This window comes from Mirounga leonina, unplaced genomic scaffold, assembly GCF_011800145.1.
Source record: "Mirounga leonina isolate KUSES-001 unplaced genomic scaffold, KU_Mleo_1.0 Mir_95, whole genome shotgun sequence".
NCBI classification, from domain to species: Eukaryota; Metazoa; Chordata; class Mammalia; order Carnivora; family Phocidae; genus Mirounga; species Mirounga leonina.
In genome coordinates, this window is record NW_023270865.1 from 9,038,044 (window position 1) to 9,060,751 (window position 22,708).

General features: G+C 37.9%; 1 protein-coding gene across 2 annotated transcripts in view; it reads right to left on the minus strand.

Moving 5' to 3' along the window:
- CTNND2 (catenin delta 2) overlaps positions 1-22,708 on the minus strand; it is an 893,404-nt gene that overhangs the window by 742,471 nt on the left and 128,225 nt on the right. For both annotated transcript variants that reach the window (XM_034998887.1, XM_034998886.1), the window contains exon 2: positions 3,607-3,743. In XM_034998887.1, coding sequence (XP_034854778.1) covers positions 3,607-3,743 — 137 coding nt within the window. The remainder of the gene's footprint in view (positions 1-3,606; positions 3,744-22,708) is intronic.

A 22,708-nucleotide genomic window follows, 5' to 3' on the forward strand; every position in this document is an offset into this window, starting at 1 on the left:
TATCTCAGTCACACCATACATGTCATGCAGACATGTTTCATGACTTAGGGCTTGTCATGACTTAAGTTCATTCTACGGTTATATACTAGAATTTATTTCTATGCAATGTTAGCTGCCTGCTTAAAAACTTATGTTCTTAGTCATAACAATTTATTTCAATAAACTGTCAAACTGACTTTTCTTTATACATGTACTTCCTTTATTACCCTTTATTATACGTTGCATATATGAAGTGCTGAATACATTTAATGAATGAGATAAATAAATTATGCAACCTATTACTTGGCAGTTAGCTCAGAATATATGCCTCCTCTGATAAAGAATGACTTCTCTCCCACAGAACTGGTGTCCAAGGAGACAGGATTAGGGTAGCACATAAGAGTGATGCCATAAAATTTCTTTCTTAAATTTCTCTAACTTAATATAGAATTTTTAGTCAAAAAAAAAAAAAGCTACTTCTCATTAGCACCTAAAAAGGACCAGGCAAGCAATTTTCAATTGAAAAAATTTATAAATATATTATGTACATAATTATTAAAAATCATAAAAAATTAACTTTTAAAGTTGCCTTTCTTTCATCTCAGCTAATTTTTTTTTTTTCAAATATATTTAACTTAGCTTTAGCTCCATAGATAATAGTCTAGACCTCAGGAAAAGAGATGGTGGAAACCTTAAGAATAGTTTAGGACAACAATCCCCAGGGAAGGAAAAAATTGCTTGTCTGCAGCAGGCTACCCCAAGCGAGTCCAGGGACCTTGCTGCTTGCTGATTCTGCCTTCACATGGGCAGATGCCACAGGAACTGATGCCTGAGCCTCTAATGCAGGGGCTTCAAGCTGCTCTAGTCGCCTTCCAGGACAGACTTTCATGCCTGCTCACATTAGTTATCGGCCACAAACAATCTCACCTTTGCCATCCAAAAATGGACAATGGACTTATTTTGATTATTAGAAAAAACTCTTCACAGTAAGTTTTTTTAAATTCTCATCAAGGATTTGGGGAGGCCATTTTATTTACAGTAATTTATTTTTTGCTATAAGCAGCTTATCCACTCTCTCAATTACAGACATCACTATTTCAGCTCAAGTGGTATTTCCTATTATCCAAATCCAACTGGTATCTATTCCAGTCTCCTAGTTCTTTCTCCTATTTTGGGTTGTCTTCCTTATCCTCTATATTCTCTGCCTACTCCTACCTCCATCTAATTGTACACATGTACAGTACCCAATGTTAATAGTTTGATTTATTTCCTCCTACACTTTTCTAGATGTTCATAAACATTGTAAACAACACAAAATATTTATTGTCTTTTAAAAACAGGATAATGCAATGCTATGACATTTAATTTTTAAAATCCTCATGTATTTTTCAAAGGTGTAATATATAGTTCTAACTCATTTTTATTAATAACTACATAAGAAGGATATAGTTTTATATGAAAGATATATCTTTTTTCAATTCTTCATCAATCAATATTGTTCCACTTTTTTTTATCCCAGATAATTTTGCAATAAACACCCATATACATAAAATCTTATGGTCTAGATCACCCATTTATATACTACATATGTCTAAGCATGACTAATCAAAGGGTTCTGAACACTGTAAATGCCAATTCACAGCAACATATCATTTTAAACAAAGATTACAACATTGCACATTCTCATATGGAGTGACAAAGAATGTGCATTTCCTCAAACCTTAACCTTAGCTAGACTATAATACATACAATTTTTTAATGTTTGTCTATTTGGTAGATTAAAGAAAATCATATTTTCATCTTAAATTTTATATCCCTGATTAGTACAGTAGAGTGGAAACATTTCCATATAGTCATTGTTTTTTTGCATTTTTCTTCTGTGAACTACTGTTTACATTTTTGCCTAGTTTTCTATTCTGTTATTTCATTTTTTCTTTTTTTCTCATCAACATTAGGAAGCATTAATATATTAATTATATCAACACTTTGTCATATTTTGGCACATATTTTCTCTTGGGCTATTTTTTCTACTATTTTATGTTGAATACGTCCTTATGATTCTGAACTCTCAGTTATGTCCTACAGAGAGAGCATTCTTTCCATTTTGGACCAATTGGACACTACAGTGATGAGAATGTTTGGTAAGATAAAATCTCTCTATTAAAATTTCCTTGTAACTCATATATTTATGCTTCCCATGTGATCTTTAAAATAGTTTGACCCAGTTTGCCAAAGAAATAATCAGCTACAAGATCTTATTACAACAGCCTAAAGATTATATCTTAATTTGGGAAAGAGTAATATTATTGTGATAACCAAGCTTTTCTATACAGGATCATAGTACCCCTTGTCATTTATTCTTAATTACTTTATGTCTTGTGAAAAAATGGTATAGTTTTTGTCAGACAGGTCTTGTCATTTTCTTGTTAAATTTATTCCTCCGTTTTATATTTTGTCCATACTCTAAAGTTAGTGGCCCAGCAAGACTTCTAGATACATGAATAAGAAACCAGGACATCCAACTTTAACAAAGCAGTAGCCTGAATATGGCACGAATCTTTGCTCCTTCTATTTTCCCTCAAAAATAATCAGCAAACTCTCAGGAGTAGGCTTTTGGAAGCAAACTAATCCAGCAATATAGCCTGTTCCCTGCTTACTGACCATTTTCACACACCAGATTATCCAATTAATCTATTCAACTTTCCTTTGTGTACCTACTTAGCACCACACTTCCTGCCGTGGTGACACACGTTTGACTGATAGCATCATTGATCCCTTCTGTCAATGGATCTTTCCTCAGCTACTCTATTGATAGCTTGACCACTGCTATTGCTTATTCAGCATCCCCCCGAGTCATATAACCCACACACAGGACACTTTCTCTTTTTTTTTTTAAATTATGATTAATATTCTGGCACATGCTAAAAGAAGTGGAAAAAATCTTGATTTTCCAGCTTTCTTTGATTATTTACCACCTTTTATTAATAAGAAACATGACTTTCAATAATTTTTTTTTAATCTAAGACTTCAGATTTTACTTACTTAGCCATTTATAAGGCAAAGTAATGTTGGAGGAAGACTCATTCAGATTTTAATTCATTTTATAGGGAAAATTCTAAAATGCATTCTTCCAGATCCATCTCAGAAACACTAGAAAGACCAGTTTCACTTGACCCAACACAGTATTCATCTGCTGTCACCATACTCATTTTTTATACCTGTGGATTTATTTTGATTGTTGATTAGACTTTATATTTTCTTTTTTTCTTTTGTTTTTAGACTTTATATTTCCTAAAGACCAATTATTTGGCCTCATGCATGTAACAGTATTAAATGTCAGGTCCATCACCAAATCTACCAAAACTTCACCAGTAGGGAATTTTGACTATAAAGTGCTTTCTCCCCCCGGGATGGAATATTTTTTCAAGGAAAACTGCCTAAATCATGAATAAAAACATAAAGTCAAAAGCAATTACAATCCCATTTAAATATTTTCATAATAAATACCAACATTCTGCTAGAAAATCATGATTTTCTTCCAACATCACCGAGTCATCCTTGCTCATCTGAAAGAACAATTTCTAATATGTTCCCATAAGTAGGTCACAAAAGTGGAAATATTTCTACCTGTTCTTTGACCGAGGCGAGGATGGCGGAGGTGGTTTCCGTTTCGGAGCCATCCCCATTGGAGGTGGTCAGGCCAGGGCTCAGGGAGCTGGTCTTCTCTGAGGTTGACGAAGGCTGGTCTGGGACAGGCATAGCTCCTGCAATGCAAAAGGACATGCTTAATGCAATAGGATGTGGCCACTGCACCCAGACATAACTATCAGGCAACTTTAAGCAGTACACTTTTGAAAAAATGAAAATTATGAACTACAGAGAAAGCACACGACGTCATTATAAAACAGGAAACAATACAAGTAAATGGAACGGTTTCTCCTCTATCAGCCCAACCAAATTCCAGGATATACTCACAACTCTGTGTTTTGTATTTGAGGTAAGTGGAATAAGAGATAATAAGAAGCAAAAGGCAAGTAAGATAATAAGAAAGAGTAAAGAAATGAAGAAGTACTGAGTCTAAAAAAAAAAGGCCAGTTGAGGTGGTGCCTGGGTGGCTCAGTCGTTAAGCGTTGCCTTCGGCTCAGGTCGTGATCCCAGGGTCCTGGGATCGAGCCCCACATCGGGCTCCCTGCTCCACAGGGAGTGTGCTTCTCCCTCTCCCACTACCCCTGCTTGTGTTCCTTCTCTCTCTGTGTCTCTCTCTGTCAAATAAATAAAATCTTTAAAAAAAAAAAAAAAGCCAGTTGAACTACCATTTTACCTCAGCCCAATTCATAAATGGACAGATAGGTACAGCTTAAAAACAGCATCCTGAAAGTTACTTTTTCCTATTATCTTTCTCAAACAAGTAAGACCAGTAAGATCAAAGTACTTGTTACATATATTACCTAGCGATGCTTATCAGCAGAGGAAATAATAATTAACTGAGGACAACTTTTACCAGGGCCCTACAAAATCATTATTCAAATAAAAGTTTGGGAGTAAATAAAGGTTGTTTTCTTGCCTAAAGCTATCATATTACATGTCCTTCCAGGAACCAGTGTTATGTGAATGTTAAAAAGTATTTCCTATTATACTGTAACTGGACAGTCTGGGTTTTACAGTAAGCAACATAATTTCCATAGGAACCCCAGCACTGTGATACATTTGTTAATAGTTAATAATTTCGAGCTATGCTAACTGAAAAGCGTTCTATTATAGAATTGTCCTTAAAGTATATGAAAAGATTGGTCATCTAATTTTCTCATTGGACATTCCAACTTAGTTTTGATTTGTCTTCATTTTTTAAATATTTTTTAAGAATATTACCAATGAGGATGAGAATAGCATTGGAAAGATAAATCTGTTACAAACAGAATTTATAGGAGGATTGGGGAAAATAATATTAGTAAGCAGGATATGAGCAAAGAGTAAAGATCAAATTAAACATAGTATAGCAAAATGCAACCATGGCTAAAAAACAGAAGGTATTTTAGGTGATGGATATCAACAGGATGAAAGAAAGTGATTTAAATAATTACGGTGGTGGGGTTGGGAAGACAAGAATAAAGTACAGTTTCATATTCCACTTGCTTTCATATGCAGTATTTGATCGAGCCTCATAATTGTAAGGATTTAGATAAACAGATTAACAAACGTTGTGCCCAGGTAACATAGCCTGAAAGCCAAGCCCTTCCAAGTAGGAAAGGTTTGAGAGATGGGGCGGGGGAGGGGACAAGGGCAGAAAGCAAGAAGAAAGGAAATGGCAGTCTTGGGTGCAAAGTCACCCCCTCCCCGACCCTGCATCTCTACCTGTTATCTACATCAGTGGCTTCCAAAGGGGACTCTACACAAGGACATGGGTCATTCAGAAGTTACATACATGTTTTTTTATGATCATAACTGCAAGTCATTTATATAGACACACCCATTTTTAAAAATTTCCTTCTATTTCCTGTGTAATTTTTTTAAAGATTTTATTTATTTATTTGAGAGAGAGAGAGAGATCGCGAGAGCAGGAACACAAGCAGTGGGAGTGGGAGAGAGAGAAGCAGGCTTCCCGCTGAGCAGGGAGCCTGATGTGGGACTCGATCCCAGAACCCTGGGATCACGACCTGAGCCGAAGGCAGACGCTTAACGACTGAGCCACCCAGGCGCCCAGGCCTATATAAACTTTTAAGATTCTGGCCAGTGGCTGCGGAAATCTACTTGACCTGTAACCACCCAAGATGAGTCTTGTAAATAAGTTCACTTGCTTATTCAACCTGCCACCTACCAATCTAGAGTGGTCTGCTTCTTTCTTCAGTCTCTCCCTGCCCTCTGAGTATGGAGGCCAGTGTGCAAACCAACAAACTTTGACAGCAGAGATGGCCATCTTCAAAAAATTAACTGATGGACTCTGGTGTCACACAATCATCCAATTCAATGACCCACCTAGCATTCTCATGCCACCATTACTTTGATTTTCTTCTCTCTGATTCAGTGATAAGCTCCTTTGGCTGTGATGAGGTATTTGCTCCTCTAGAACCTCCCACCCTCCATCTGTAACCCTCTTATCCTTTCAACTGTCCTCTCATTCCGTCACATCCAGGCCTTCACACTGTGTTGTCACAGAGACCTGTTCCTTTCTTCTCCCAGGTTAGCAGGTCCCACCTACTTCCAATTCCAGGATCTCCAAATCCCCTGCATACTGTGGGACTCAAATATTTCATTAGCTAGACTTGCACTGTCTAATATGGTAGCCTCTAGCAACATATGGCTATTTACATCTCAATAACATTAAAAAGTCAGTTTATTAGTTGCACTATTCACATTTCAATTTGCTCAATGCCCACATGTGGCCAGTGGCTACTGTACTGTAGAGTAAAAAATGTAGAAAATTTTCATCATTGCAAAAAGTTCCATTGATCTATACCCAACAGTCTATTCCTTGATGTGATCTTTCATCTGTAGCTTTATTCCTTGGCAGTAGGTCGTGAGAAGGGATCAGATTATAAACATATTTTGAAGGGAGAACTGTCAGGATTACTGATAGGTTGCACGTGGTAGTGAGGCAAAGAGAGGAAGAGTCTAGATTATTCCAGAGTTCAGGTTAAGTGACTAGCCATTAGCCAAAATGTTGACACTGTAGGTAAAACATATTTCAGGTGATGGAAGGTGACTTGACATGCAAACTTACAACAAAACACATCTATCTGTGACTCTTCTTTGCTGTTAATATCTCGGCAGCTGAGACCAGCTCAAGTCAGAAACTACACTCTGATATGAATTAGGCAATGTAAAGATTGATGACTTCTAAACACTGCTTATCACATCTTTATGCCCTTTTTTCCTTTTCTTTAGGCGGGTCCCTTTTTATCTTTTACTTTAGAGTTACTAGAAACTTCTAGAACTCTTCTCATCTTCCTTTAGCTTTAGCCAATGGCTTCAACTTAAGTCTCTCAGACATTAACTTCCTTGACTCTCACACCAAACTAAGAAACCCCACGTGTGTGTGGCCGCATTTAAAGTTGTTTCCTTCCGTCATGTATCCACCCTTTTCAAGACAGTGCCCCTCCCTGTTCTTGATCTTATGTCCTAAAACACAAACATATTAGTGCAATAGACTGACTTTTAACTTTACCTCATCATTAGGCATCACTTTCATCATTTTCCATTATGGTTGCACCCAAGTGAGTAAAGAAACTGGCCATTAGAATACTCCAATATATATATTGGAATATTCCAATATATAGATAGATAGATACGCACATACACACACATTTATGTATCCAATTTGATGTTTTAACATTGAATATAATTGAACATATGGAATTTTTATAACCCTCCACTCATTCCACAGGTGATATGTGTAAGATTAGGATCATGTAAAATGGAGCATAAGCATATTATTAATATTAGGTTGCAGAGAATGTGTAGATTCGTATAAGTTAGTGACACGAAAAACAATAGTGAACACGTCATTTATATAATCACTCTGGTCACCAAAACTGCAATTCTGTATTTGCAACTAAGATGTCATGAATATCAAAACCCAACATAATAGGCAGAAAAATAGGCACAGCATTGTCGTCTCCCAGATGCACTCTTCACATATAAAAGTATATCCATCCTTGTTTCTTCCTTTTAAAGAGAAATTTAAAATTAGAGCTTGTCCTAATAATACACAGAATATAATAATTAATAGCTGTCAAAACTCAATATAATTAGAGCTAAAACTCAATCTGTCTTGGTCTATGTTCAATTCCCCACATCTAGCTCACTATCTAATATATAGGCAGCCAGTTAATAAATACTTGTTGAAGTAATGTATGAACTGTTAGTGTAAAATCAATAATGGTCGCTTAGTAGAGCATGTAACATTAAGTAAAATGGGCTTTGCATTAGCAGCATTTCTCTGAATCGTATTTGTTATGACACCTTTTAATTTCAACTCAAGAAAGCTGCTTTTTTGAAACCTTATGAGGACTACTGTATGGCTTGGCCACGGTCGAATGCCGGGGAAGGGATACCCTTGGGTTCCTGGCTTCTTAGGTAGAGGCATCAATCAGGCAGGATCTGAAACTTCTGGGACTTGATGCTTGCAACTCACAACTTACGAACAGAATCTGGCAGTATTTATGGAAAGCACCATGCAAGGAAGAAGTATTGAGCCATATTCAGCATCTGCAACTGCAAGGCAAAGCCAGGAGGTAGCCACGTGTCCAATTCTATCCGGTAGTTTGGTGGTGAGGCCAGTGGGATGCTATTCACAGAGTCAGAGACACGAGGTCACTTGTGGCTGTGGAGGAAGATATGATGAGTGGGTAGAGAGACGGGGGATCTGAGTGTTAGAGCCACATGTCGAACACAAGGGGATGATTGTTCTACCTGTGTGTTCAGAGAAGTGGGAACTGTAGAAAGTTGAACGTAACTTGGTGAGTCAGGAAATCCACTTCATGCTATTGCGTGAGCCCTTAATCATCGAGGAGGATGGGACCAACCTAAACATCACCACAGACTTAAGGTCCACCTGAATATTATTTGTAGTGACACAAATTGTGTCTGAAAGTCCAGAGGAAGCTTCTGTAGAGACTACAGAGCAAGAGGGTACAGCAGCAGCTCATGCTTGGGACAGACGTATGAGCAGCCGAGTTAACAAAAAAATGAGGTCAGTGAGGACAGGAGAGGGTCTTCTCTTGGTGTCTCACAGTCCTGTCTCCTAAAGCATGATCTCAGGCACTTTCATCGATGCCATTATGATGTTATATGTGACATTATGTCAACCATGTATTGATCTTTAAGAAGTATTGAAAGGTGAAAGATTTATGTGATCTGAAGAGAAACCAGAGAAAGGCTGGTGCTTTTGGAAAAAGAGCTAGCAGAGGATGGGGAGTAGATGCCCCCCGCCCTGGCCCCAGCCACACTTACAACCTGGAGGTGAAACAAGGTAGAGTACTTGGCCACCTAGAGCTAAGGTCTGATCCCGATGGGTAAGATGCTAAGAGTGGGATCTCACAGATTCCTCAACCGCCATTAGGGTGCCCAAACCTGAGTGAAGAGAAAAGCTGAGTGAAGACAGTGGCTCGACCGGTCGACTTTGGAAAGGCAGAGGGTCACTGGCAGAGAAAAGAATCAGAATAAATCTATAAAGTAAGGTGAGAAGGGCAGGAAAGGCAGCACTGGGGCTGGTATTCAGGGAACATTAGGGGCGAGCCTGGAAACACCAGAGGGAGGGCATTGGGGGTAGCCGCTCTGCTGCTGGGACTTAATCATGCTTTCATCTGCAAGTGACAGAAAATCCATCCCAAATGGCTTAAAGAAAATGGGGGAGCAACAGTCACATTAAGAAGCATCCCAATTTCAAAAACATTAAAAGATTTTTATAATCCCGGAAGACGTATGATCATTACAGCTCATCATGATAAATGCACCTCCTGAGGAAGGTTCACGTTACAAAGGTAACAGGGAGCAGGAAGGGTTTGATATTGTCGAATTGTTTAAAGAGACTGCGGAGAAGAAGAAATGCAGGTGTAGGACGATGAAAATAGAAATATTCAAATTAATGACTTGTGGGTAACATATAATATTAAAGTAGCCAACCCATACATATTTCTACTCATCCCACCTCTGTCTACTTTTACAACAGGAACACATCTGGATGAAATTAATGACAAAACAATGATGACAAAAAACAATATAAAGTTTCGGGCTCATCATCACTAAAAAACAGTGACCTACTTCTGAAATCAATAACCATCCTAGCTCCCCAGACACGACAAGGGCTGTTTTCAGCAGCCGATTTCATGGGTCTGCTAAGCTGGAGGGACATTTCTCCTTATGCCAGAGAAATAAAGTCCGAGATTCTATAATTACAGACCCATCACAGTAACAGTAAGCTGAAGAGAAACTGAAACAGGCACAATACCTTAAATGTTGGCTCTCCCCGAATAGGAGGAAAAGTTCTAAAACATTCAATAATAAAGAGGCTCAGCGGTAGACTGACTATTCTTTTGGCTGAGACTTCAAAGAAGCATGCTTAGCACCGCTCCCAATGCAGTGCTGGTCACACACAGTGACTGCCCAGAACACGCTGTCACTGCCAAATGCCCAGGCACTGGAGTCCCCCCTTCTCACAGCTTCGAAAGCCTCGTAACCATCTCCGACCTTGTGTCTTTGCAAGATGCTGAATAACAGCCTCTAAGCCTGCAAGTGAAAAAGCGTGCCTCTGCAAACATTCCCCCTAACAATACTTGAAACAAATATGCAGGTTTCCATTTTATGTTCTTCTACTTAATCACAGAGTGACATGATAAAAATCTGGTACCCCCCCAAAAAAATCACTCTCTAAAGCTAGGCCACAATTTTACCATTGTGAACGACCAACGCTGACTGTCACAATCTATTAAACAGAAATTCCCCAAATGCTAGCCACACACTGGCCTGTAACATGTTCTCACTTCCTCGTACTTGAAAGTGTCCATTCAAATTATGGCAATTTGCCCTTCATATTGATTCCAAATACGTATCTGCCACTTGACAATTTCTCAAGATAGACCTCAACCACACATTTTTTTCCCCAGAATTACTATCAATGGGCAGTCAAGGACAAAATCTTACACTGTAAGTATCTGCACTCCTTAGAAAACATGTTCAATCCATCGAAGCAGGGAACCTGTCCATCAGTGTTTTAAATTTAATTCTAGAACAGAGTTTCAACTACTCCTACACAACTTCAGTTGCTACCACAGACTTAGAAATTTTTTAAATAAATCCCTCTACTAGCTTTATAGGAAAAAATACATAAAACAAAAACTGAATAGAGCCATAAAAATTTTTGATAGTTATCAGGATGTTGACATTTCTATGCACACATAAGAAATTTTGAAGTTTAAAGTGATATAATTAGCTTACTACAACACACACTTCAAGAAAAAAGTAAAGCTTTGCTTACAGAATATATCTAAATCGTATGTGTAAAGAGCTTTCACTGTACTTGTGAAGGAGGTTACATAGCAAAGGACCTCTCTTATTTTTTGGAATAGATATTTATTAAATACACTTTAGGAGTTCAAATATGTTGGTATGTGATCAATAAATAATTTTAAATAGATAAGTGACTAGATATTATGCAAATGTGACTATCAATCCCTAGCTCTGTTTTTTGCCAATCTGTTTTCTGTTTACTAGTTTCTGTGAGTTAAGAATTTTTCGATTCCCCATATAGGTGATATCATATCGTATATGTCTTTCTCTGTCTGACCTATTTCACTTAACATAAGGTTTATCCATGTTGTCATAAATGGCAGGATTCCCTTCTATCTCATGGCTGAATAATATTTTACACACACACACACAAACATTTTCTCTATGCACTCATCCAAGTGTCCGTTGATGGACACTTATGTTGTTTTCAGACCTTGGCTACTGTGACTTATGCTGCAATGAATGTGGGAGTGATATCTCCTCAAGATCCTACTTTCATTTTCTTTCAATATATACTCAGAAGTGAATTGCTGGGTCATGTGATAGCTCTCTTTTTAATCTTTTGAAAAATTTCCATAATGTTTTCCATAGTGGCTGCACCAATTTACATTCCCACCAATAGCGCATAAAGGTCCACTTTTCTTCACATCTTTGCCGACACTTGTTATCTCTTGTCTCTTTGATGATGGCCGTTCTAATAATGTGAGGTTTTGATTTGCATTTCCCTGATGACTGGTGATGCTGGTACCTTTTCATGCACCTGTTGGCCATCTGTATATCTTCTTTGGAAAAATGTGCATTCAGTTCCTCTGTCCATCAAATGACACTATAAACCATGGAATCCATCAGACAAGGGGCGCCTGTGTGGCTCAGTCGGTTAAGCATCTGCTTTCGGCTTAGGTCATGGTCCCTGAGCCCCACATCTCGCTCTCTGCTCAGTGGAGATTCTGCTTCTCCCTCTCCCTCTGCCTCTCCCCGCTGCTCATGCTGTCTCTCGCTTGCTCTCTCTCTCAAATAAATAAATAAAATCTTTAAAAAAAAAGAAAGAATCCATCAGACAAGAAATTGATTCCAACCACAGAGAAACACAAGTCATTTTTCACTCTATGACTTGCCAAGTGGGTGTTATGCTTCCCTTATAGCACTTTATTCATTTTACTGCAATTGTAAATAAAAATCTTCTGATCCATCAGATAGAAAAAGTAATTATTAATAAGTTCATTTTAACAAGTGGACAACAATGAGACTTGGAAAAAATAAAAATAGCAAATCCAGTCTCAGAAGACACAAGTCAACAGTGGTCAAGGATTTTCACCCAAATATCTGACATTTTATCATATATTATTTTGATTAGACCTCAGGATTCTTTGAATGTAATAGTTCTTTTACATTGCAAATCTGATTACAAAACAACACTCATGAGTTTCAGGAAAGATTTTTTTTTTTTTTGGTAATTTTACGTAAATCCTTAGGCTTTGTCACTAAGATACTAATTACTTTTGAGATCTTAACGAGAGAGAGCCATTTTTCTAAGTCATCATGATGCCAACATCTTTTTCCTATGTTATGAAGTCCATCACCCTCTAGGAGATCAAGCTTATTCTGATCTCCAAAGGCAATTTTCAGCAAAGCTGTCTGAAAAGAAACTTCTCTATGTTTCCAATTATTCTATACAATCATATCATATTTTAAATCTCAGATGAGTAAATAGGTCTATTTATAATGATATCATATTCCTGATCTAGAAACAATAATATTTATCATTTTCAAGTCCATTTGTATCATGTTTTTACTTTATTTTTTAAAATAATTTCTTTCACAATTAAATAATTAAATTATTCTATGTTTGAGAAAAAGTCTGTTTCCAGCATTGGGCTTCCCACCTCCCACTTTCTTCTTTCTCCTTTTTCTAAATATTTACATCTCCCACAATCGGCAGGTACTACTCTCTAATACACAAGTTGTTCCTTAATGAGAGGTCAAATATTTTAATATTTAGTTATAAAATTAGCCAATTATAAGAGTTCAAATATATAAATAAATTTAAAGAAAATAAGCATAACTCCTACAAAAAGAAATTGTGGCTTTGTGTCCAAACAGAAAAATGAAATTTCTGCCAATTAGGTAGGAAGCTTATACTTTTTATGCATCAACATTTTGCTGTTGTTATTGATCTTTCTGGAGAGAGAGGTCCAAAAGTAAACTGGATTATATCTACTTTTTTATGTCTCTCTTTTGTTGACAAACTTTCATAATTTCTAAAAGATGAAATTTCAATTAAGGATATTATTTTTTTAAAGGGGAAAAAAAGGTTTAAAGATCTATCTAATGTAAAAACCTTAGTGGGGCGCCTGGGTGGCTCAGTCAGTTAAGCCATCAACTCTTGGTTTCAGCTCAAGTCATGATCACAGAGTCCTGAGATCGAGCCCCCTGTTGGGCTCCATGGTCAGTGCAGAGTCTGCTTGAGATTCTGTCTTTCTCCCTCCTTCTGCCCCTCCCCCGGCTTGCTCCCTAAATAAATAAATAAAATAAATAAATAAATAAATAAATAAATAAATAAATAAAATATTTAAGAACAAAATTAAACAAAAAAAACCCAACCAACCAAACAAAAAAAAACCTTAGCAACCTGTAGGGATTATTAAAAGCACAGTAAAAATCACTTGAGATTGAATCCTTTTTAGACAAATGTTCAAGGCTCTTAAGAAAATAATACATGATATTTGATAAAAATCCCAATTATCTAAACACTGTTTAAGTATATAAATTTCGGTTAGAAAAACCTTAAATGTTCTCTTATATTTACCTTTCCTACAATCAAGTATTTCTTAGATGAAAAAACAATAAAAAATGAAGAGTGGTGTCATGCCAGTCCTCACTGGTATAGAAAAGAGTACTATCTATGAATATATGGTTGTAACAAATTAGGTATTAGCTATGGTGGTATATTTAAAAATTTAAGTTACAATTGAACAAATATTTTTTACAAGACAATATAGTAATATTAATTGTGTACTGACTATGTAATCTTCTAAGCTCTTCACCATTACTAACACAATACAACAACTTTGTGCTACACTTCCATTATTATCCCCATTTTGCAGATAATGAAACTGAGGTCCAGAGAGGTGAACCTCCCCTAAGTAACAAGGGAAGAACTATTGTTTAAAGCCACACAGCCTATGGTTCTCAATCATTATGTGCTGCTAATCTATAGAATATCTTTTAATACCAATACTATTTTGCATAATAATTCATTAATTTAAAAATAAATCACTGACCAAAGTGTGGGCCAGCCTCACTCAATACTAGGCATTGAGTATTGGATGCAAAAGATAAATAGGAAGAGGAGTCATGGGGAAAATAATGAATATAGAAGTTGGATCTAAAATGTCGATCTTGGGGCTCCTGGGTGGCTCAGTCGTTGAGCGTCTGCCTTCGGCTCAGGTCATGATCCCGGGGTCCTGGGATCGAGCCCCGCATCGGGCTCCCTGCTCCGCGGGAAGCCTGCTTCTCCTTCTCCCGCTCCCCCTGCTTGTGTTCCCTCTCTCGCGCTCTCTCTCTCTCTGTCAAATAAATAAATAAAATCTTAAAAAAAATAAATAAATAAAATAAAATGTCAATCTTTATGTGGTAAATATACACAATGGAATATTATTCAGCCATAAAAAAGAGTGAAATCTTGCCATTTGCAACAACATGGATGGACCTAGAGGGTATAATGCTAAGTGAAATAAGTCATTCAGAGAAACATAAATGCCATATGATTTCACTCATATGTAAAATTTAAGAAACAAAACAAATGAACAAAGAAAAAAGAGACCAAAAAAAAAAAAAAACCACTCTTAAATATGAAGAACAAACTGGTGGTTGCCAGAGGAGCGGCAGGTGGGGGGATGGGTGAAACAGATAAAGGGAATTAAGAGGTACAAAATTCCAGTTACAACATAAATAAGTCACAGAAATGAAAGGTACAGCATAGAGAATACAATCAAGAAGACTGTAATAACCTTGTTTGGTAACAGATAGGACTATTTTTATGGGGGTAAGCACGGAGTAATGGATAGACTCGTTGAACCATTATGTTGTATACCTGAAACTAATGTAACACTGAATGTTAATTATACCTCAATAAAAAAATAAAAACACTAATAAAATGTGGATCTTTGTTGTAAAGAGGGAAGTTCTTAAGTAAGAATGTCTTCAGAAGGCTATGTTCATGTCCCCGTGCCTATCACAATGACCAGCATGCATTCTAGAAGCTATTTCAAGTGGCTCCATTTTGTAACCCTACCTGACTGGCTCCCACTGCATCTATGGTCACCTGTCCACTCCATAAGGCCCTCCTGGTGACTGGGGCCCTCCTGCCCTCACCAGAAGCTAGTTTTGTTGTCTCCAAATCCATTCATTCCAGTTTAACATGATTTATTCTTGAGTTAAACATATGTAAACCAAGGAGATATAATGGCATCAAGAATAAATTTTTGTTTCTTTAACACTTTAGTGAAACTCCTTTATGGTAACGCATTTTTTTTTAAAGATTTATTTATTTGAGAGAGAGAGAAAGAGAGAGCATGTACATGAGCAGCGGGGAGAGGCAGAGGGAAAAGGACAAGCAGAGCCTGATGTGGGGCTCGATCCCAGGACCCCAAGATCATGACCTGAGCCGAAGGCAGACGCTTAACTGACTGAGCCACCCAGGCGCCCCATGGTAACCCATTTTAAAAAGCTATGGAATTAATTATGGATGAGATGATTATAAAGGGCTAGGGAAAAATTATAAACACATAGAAGATTTCTTTCTTCAAAATGCTTCAGAGATGTCTTAGATTCCTTACTCACTTTAAAGAAATGGAAAGAGGAAATCATAGAGGATGCAAGGAGGAGAGACTAGGGTTGGGAAGGGCTCTAAAAGAATGTATTCTTGGCACTCTGATGAGCAGACCCATATTTAAATCAATGACCCAGGTTCTATAAGGCTAATGAACACTGGTACAATTAAATTGAAACCAAATGAATACAGTTTTAAATAGTTTTTTTTAAATGATTCCCTATTTTAAATGAATTCTCTTTACTGACTGTTTTCAATCTGTTGATTAAAAGAGTTTTTACCAAATAGTGTCTCAGTACTTATTTGTTGAATGAGTAAATGAATGGATGAATGAATGAATGAGTGAGTAGTAAGTAAATTGATCATTCTTAACCCATCCTGTCTGTTATGTGATTACTTAGTTGGTCTTTACATTGTATGAGCATTCGCTTTGCCTGGAATCATTTACTTACTGGATCAATTAGTCATTTATTAACTTAATTAAGAAACAAGTGGCTACTGAGACTTGTTGATGTCAGGAATTCCACCAAAGAAAACGATGTCGGGTTTTGAAAGAACCTTTTGTTTCGTATGGGTTCCGCCTCTGTTCCCTTGTGACTTTATGTCTGTTCATGGCATCTGCATGAGGCAATGCAGACTGATAGACTGCTTTTATGAAACAGTAAGCACTCTAAGCACGATGCTAAATTTAAATTATACAAGTGACTGAATTTCAATTTAGAATAACAAATCTACACATCATCTTATTGGAAAATCATTATCTAATTTCTGTGTACCACACATATAATTTGCACAATTGAGAAAAAATGTCTCTCAATTAACTCTTTAAAAAAAACTCTCTGAACTTTGAACACAGGATTGAAGATCCATTGATATACTGAATGAACTGAACAAAACAAGGTGAAGAACAATCAAAAATTAATTTGTAGGGATGCCTGGGTGGCTCAGTCGGTTGGGCGTCTGCCTTCGACTCAGGTCATGATCCCAGGGTCCTGGGATCGAGCCCTGCGTCGGACTCCCTGCTCAGTGGGGACCCTGCATCTCCCTCTCCTTCTGCCTGCCACTCCCCCTGCTTGTGCTCACTCTCTTTCTGACAAATAAATAAATAAAATCTTTAAAAAAATTAATTTGTAGATTTTATTTTTAAGATTATACATTACCAAGTCATGCTTTAATCACTATATAGGTAACTAGAGAAAACTGAAAATAAAGTATGGAATTTTAATTTTATATATTTGAATTTGTATCATACCATACAGATACATAAAATCAAGTTATTAGAGTCATGATATAATGATTTAGGAACAAACAACCTCAGAATAGATGATGAGCCTCTTCTGAATACAAGAAGCTGCTTTACCTCATCAAGCTGCCATTTAAACATGCACAGAATCTAAAACCAAGGTCTCCAAAAGACACAGTTTTATAACCCCCCCCCCCCCAAAAAAAGGTGTAGCTGATACTGGTCACCAAGAAATCCTCCAATTTAAAATTTAAATTGACTACATGACTTGACATCATAGGCAAATTTGGAAAACTGGACTCTATCATGATTAGAAAAATGTGGGAAATGAAAAATCGAGGGACTGAATCAAAAAGAGAGTTAAGTGGTACTGGTGAACCCAATAACAGGAAAAACGGTGTTATCCGCTTGCATATGTGACTTCTCCTATGTTTAATTTTTTTGTTGTTGTTACGTGGAAGATAAACTGCACCTTTAAAAATGAAAAAAGGTATACATGTCTTTATTGGGATAGCTCAGTGAAATCTCAATTTCACTTCCTCAATTTTAGAGCCCTCTGGAGTAAGGACATCCATTCTACATGTTCCTCTTGGCACGCAGCAAAAAGTACGGAGGCATGGGGCAGCCCTTAAGGAAGCAGCCCAAGGCAGAGCAAGGACTCTGTGCAGAGACATTTTATAAATGGGAGAGTAATGAGGCATATAGGAATTAAGTAACATTTTCAAGGTCAGACCCTGAGACTTTAATAGAGCAGAGAATGAAACCATAAGTTTTGGCTATTAGATACATACTGTAATGTCCAGAGCAAGCTCCCAATCTTCCACTCTTGCACAATGAACCAAAAGGAAGCACCCGACATGATACAACCCTCATTAAGTGTAATATGAAACACTTGCTTATCCAAGACATGAAATGACCCAAAAAAGAATTATTTCAAAAAGTAAATGGAAGACGAAATAAAGGTGCATTACTATTTCCAAATGACAGCTTGCTTTAAGATAAATGACAGTGTTCAAACATATTTCTCCTTTGCTTGCTTTTATTCCTGTACTTTGCAATGACCTTGTGAGTTTAATGTAGGGTATCAGAAATTACGAGTTCACCAGTCTCGGAATGACCAGGAGCAACTCCACTGAGAAAGTACATCTTCTGTAGGGCCAGCAAACTCCAAACATTGCCATGTCATGTTTTCTCCTGCTTATCTGTGAATCTGAAATCACACATCTGAATTTGCAAAAGGAAGAGAATTCATCAACTGAATTATGCCTGGACAACTGTTCTTAACCTAGGGTACAGAAGCCCTTTCTACTGGCTGTTAGTAAAAGTTCATAAAAGGCAACAGAAATGAGAGAAACACACTTTCTAGAGCTATTATGTTCTGCCCAATTACTCAAGCCAAGGCAATCCTATGAAAACAAGTAAACTGATTAAAAATCCTTTAGACCATTTCATTGTTGGATGGTGGCCATTCTGTACAAGTTATTTGTCTTATTAATGTCCCAACGATCTATGGGTCAAATGACTAGGGTAACTTTTTTTGTAGAAGAAACAGAAGAAATGCTGACTTAGCTTTAATTGCCTGCCAAACTTGGCCAAATTGGCATTACAAAAGCTTCCAAAGTGAGTAATAAAGAAGAGGGCAATGACTTACTTGAATGCTATTTCAAACATTTCATAATGGCAAATTTACTCACCTAACTTCAAACATCCTCACTGCAAGAAGAAACATCTTTAGAATGTTACTTTTGGTGCTAAAAATAAACCCTATGATCTTCAACTTGTGCAATGAAAATCTGTTGTCTTTGTCTCTTTAGCCCTTCTCTCTGCTTTTGTTAACTGAACTTTGATCTTCCTGGAGGGAATTATCCATCTTAGGTTGCATGAAATTTCCTGGGTTCACAATCAAGGGTTCCCACCCATGGTAAGCGAAATAATGGCCCACAAAGTGGTCCACGTTCCATTCCCCTGAACTTGTGAGTATGTTACATTACATGGCAAAGGGGATCCGTGCAGATGGATGTCAGGTTGCCACTTAGCTGCCCTTGATTGGGCAGATTCTCCTGCATTACCTTGGTGAGCCCAATATAATCACAAGGATCCTTATTAATGGAAGAGGGAGGCAGGAAAGTGAGAGTCAAAGAAGAGATGTGACAAAGGAAAAAGATGGAATGATGTGATTGCTGGCTTTGAGGATGGAAGGGGGTCACAAGGCATGGGATATGGGTAGCTCCTAGAAGTAGAAAAGGCAAGGAAATGGATTCTCCTCTACGAGCCTCCAGAAACAATGGAGCTCTATCAACACCTCCATTTTAGACTCCTCACCTCCAGAATAACAGAATATTAAATATGTGTTGGTTTCAGCCATGAAATTTGTGGTAATTTGTTACAGCAACCATAGGAAACTAACATACCACATGATTTTCTGGCCAATTGTGGGAATGTCTCCAATCTAATGGGCTCCTGTCGGGGTAGAACCAAGGATAGGAAGCAGGTGAATTTTACGCTGTCACTGGGGTTACTCCAAAGTCACTGTGTACTAGTCCCTGGTGTTTATATTCCTGAGTTCCCCTGGATCCTGACCTTCTTAAACCCTGGTTTTTGGATGTTTCCTTTTCTTTTAGGAGCATCTCATAGAGTTCCAACAAATGCATCTTCCTCCTTAAAGTAAATCAGTGGTTCTTTGACTTGCAATCAATGATCTTAACTGATACATTTCATTCAGTTACTTAACCTGGTTGTAGCAATACCACTGGTTGACTGTGCTACCGCAAATTTATTTTCCAAGGGCCAGACACTGTGCTAGGCACTGAGGGTCAAGAAGTCAACTAGAAAAGCAGTTTGTACACAAAGTGCTTACAATCTAGTAGCCAACATTGCAAATCCAATTCACATAAATAAAAGTTATATTCATACTAAGGAAAAATATGTCCTGATAAAAAGCAGGGAATATCATCTAACTGGCACAAACCAAGACTGTAAGCTTGTCAAGATTCTTTTGGTCACTGAATATTGTAAGATTCATCCTCGAGAAGTGAGTCACTAAATCTCTCTTCAGGTAAGGCCCTCCTTCCTCCCTCCCTTCCTTTTTTCCTCCCTTCCTACTTTCCTTCCTTATTTCATTTTCTTTCTTCCTTCTTTCCTTCCTTTAATTTACTCATGCAGCCAGTGTTCATGAAGTCCATATTTTATGCACGGAGCACAGGGACAAGCAGGCAGAGAAGCAAAATCAAAAGATCTTGGAGTTCTATGGTCCTAAGTGGTGGCAGCTGAATAAAGAGACAGGGGCTGCAGTGAGACAAATATTCTGACTGGGCTAGGCAGGATGGCAAGGTCAAGAGCAAACCTGGGGAACATGATGCTGAGTCCTGCAGGACAGGCAGAAGTCAGGCTATGGGAGGGTGGGAGGAGGGAGCTCTAGTCATGGGGAGCATGCATGCTGGTGTGGGGCAGTCATACATACAGCAAGTTTCCAAGCTGCCAAAGCGGTCAGAAGAGTGAAGGCCCAAAGAGAAGAATCTTAGAAGATATGACTGGAAAGAAAGGAGAGTCCAGGCCATAGAGGGCCTAGGGTCCACAATTTTGAGCTTGCACTCTGTAGATATCGTAAAGAACCTGGCGATGACTTAGAGGATCTTATATACATGGGGTAATGACCTTCGAGGTCAGATTCTAATATTCTGAAAACTGTATGCTAAAGGCGGCCTGAAGATTATACTGACAAAAGGTGTAAGACTGTGGCAGAGCCCAGTTATGAGACTGTTGGAGTCTTCTGTGTGTACAAGGGGTTTGAAAGAGATGGAAAGATGGAGAGAAGACGAAAGATGGGAGATTGCAGGAATCAACACCAAGAAGCCCATTTGATGGACATGGGTTCTTTCAAAATGAGTTGAAACCACTTAGGGTCAGATAGTGATTTAAATAATAATATAAACAATTTAAGAAAATTAAAATATTTCCATTAAAAACAATTACTCAAATAGTAAAGTGTTATCTATTCACTATATCAGAATAGATCCACTATACATGGTGGATCTTACACGATTCCTTGATAACTAGAGTCATCATAGAAGACAGAAGCAAAGGCTTGGATTTTCGGAAAGATGCACCATGTAGCTAGCACCAGAAGATTCAGTTGTGGGAGATCCCACAGCATATATACCAGGCATTTTGACTATTTCGCTCCTATCATGAGAACTCAACTTATACATGATTTTTATTTTTCCATTACACTTAAATAAATTATTTACAGGTATTTCTGTATTCAGTATGCGACTGGATGGCTAAGGAATGCACATCCCATAGGGAGAAAGACTGGAAAGCATTACATAGGGATAATAATGCAAGTTACAACGGTAAGAGTAGTAGTGGCCCAGAGCTCCTTGATGTTCAGAGTGGGAAGCCTGGGGGCCATTTAATTGACCCTCAGTTCAGACCAGGATGCTGCTGGGAGCCCCCTACAAGTCATGGAGGAAAGCTCTTTAGTCCTGTCACCCATGGACTGATGTGCTATAAGTTCTACTTCTTCTCTCCTCGCTTTTTAAAGTATGGTAACATAAAATCTCAAACCTACCCTGTATTTTAGGGCAACATTTGTTAGTCAGAAATGTTCATAGTAGTATGTACCAGTAGTGAGAAGACCAAGCAACTGACCCATCTCTCTAGCATGCAGTTGTGGCCAGGAGTGTGGTGTCTCACTACAAGACTAGCTCAGCCCTAGGGCTGCCCTGCCATACAATTCTGGCGGTTATCACCCACATTGTTATCTGGGTGCTCACTACACATGTAGTCAGTACTCCTGCAGCACCAGCTATCATGTGAAACCGAATGATATCAGCATTGTAACAAGACCAGAAGCGTATCTGAGAAGCACAGATGTAGATGAATAGCATCCCCTAGAGTTGTACAGTGTGCATCCTGTGCAGCTGTATATGGCAGCCCCAATACCACCACTATTTCAAAACTACTCTGATGGCAGGAAAACCACTGGCTACACAATGTCTGTTAATTCCTAAGATGCCATAAGACTGCAGGTGTGAGAGTGTGTGTGTGCTGTGTCTCTTTCTGTTCATAGATACCCAATGAATTTCTCCAATTCTGCTTCCAGAAATGCAGAGCTTGTGCCTGAGCACCTCTGCCTCTAAGACAAAAGACTACTGAGTATATGCTACACTCAAGAGATGATTTAGAAGTGAGCCACAAATAAGAATTATATCCCCACTGCAGAATGAGTCAGATGAATGCCCGTTTTTATCTTACTGTCTTTTGGTAAACCTCCAAGATGTTTTTAGCCTCTCTTTACGTAATACTGAAAACGGATTCCTAGAGGATGCAAATCAAGGCAGCTTGCCATGAAGTACAACTCTCCCTGAGTCTGCACTAGTTTTCCAGTGCCCAGGCACTGACGATCACTTTGGTAGGTGCCGAAGGCAGAGTGAAGCAAGCTTACTTGGCAAACATCTGATAACCACACTGTGTGTTCTGTTGACACAGTCGTTGTTGCCGTAACCCCACCTACTTCATTGTACATTCTCTGGATAATATTTGTCTAATTAAGAAAAGAGAAAAACATACAACAGATACAGATATTATGCATAATAACCCATAGTTTTATTGGTCAATTAGAAGAAGATTCCAATAATGTTTCACTAAAT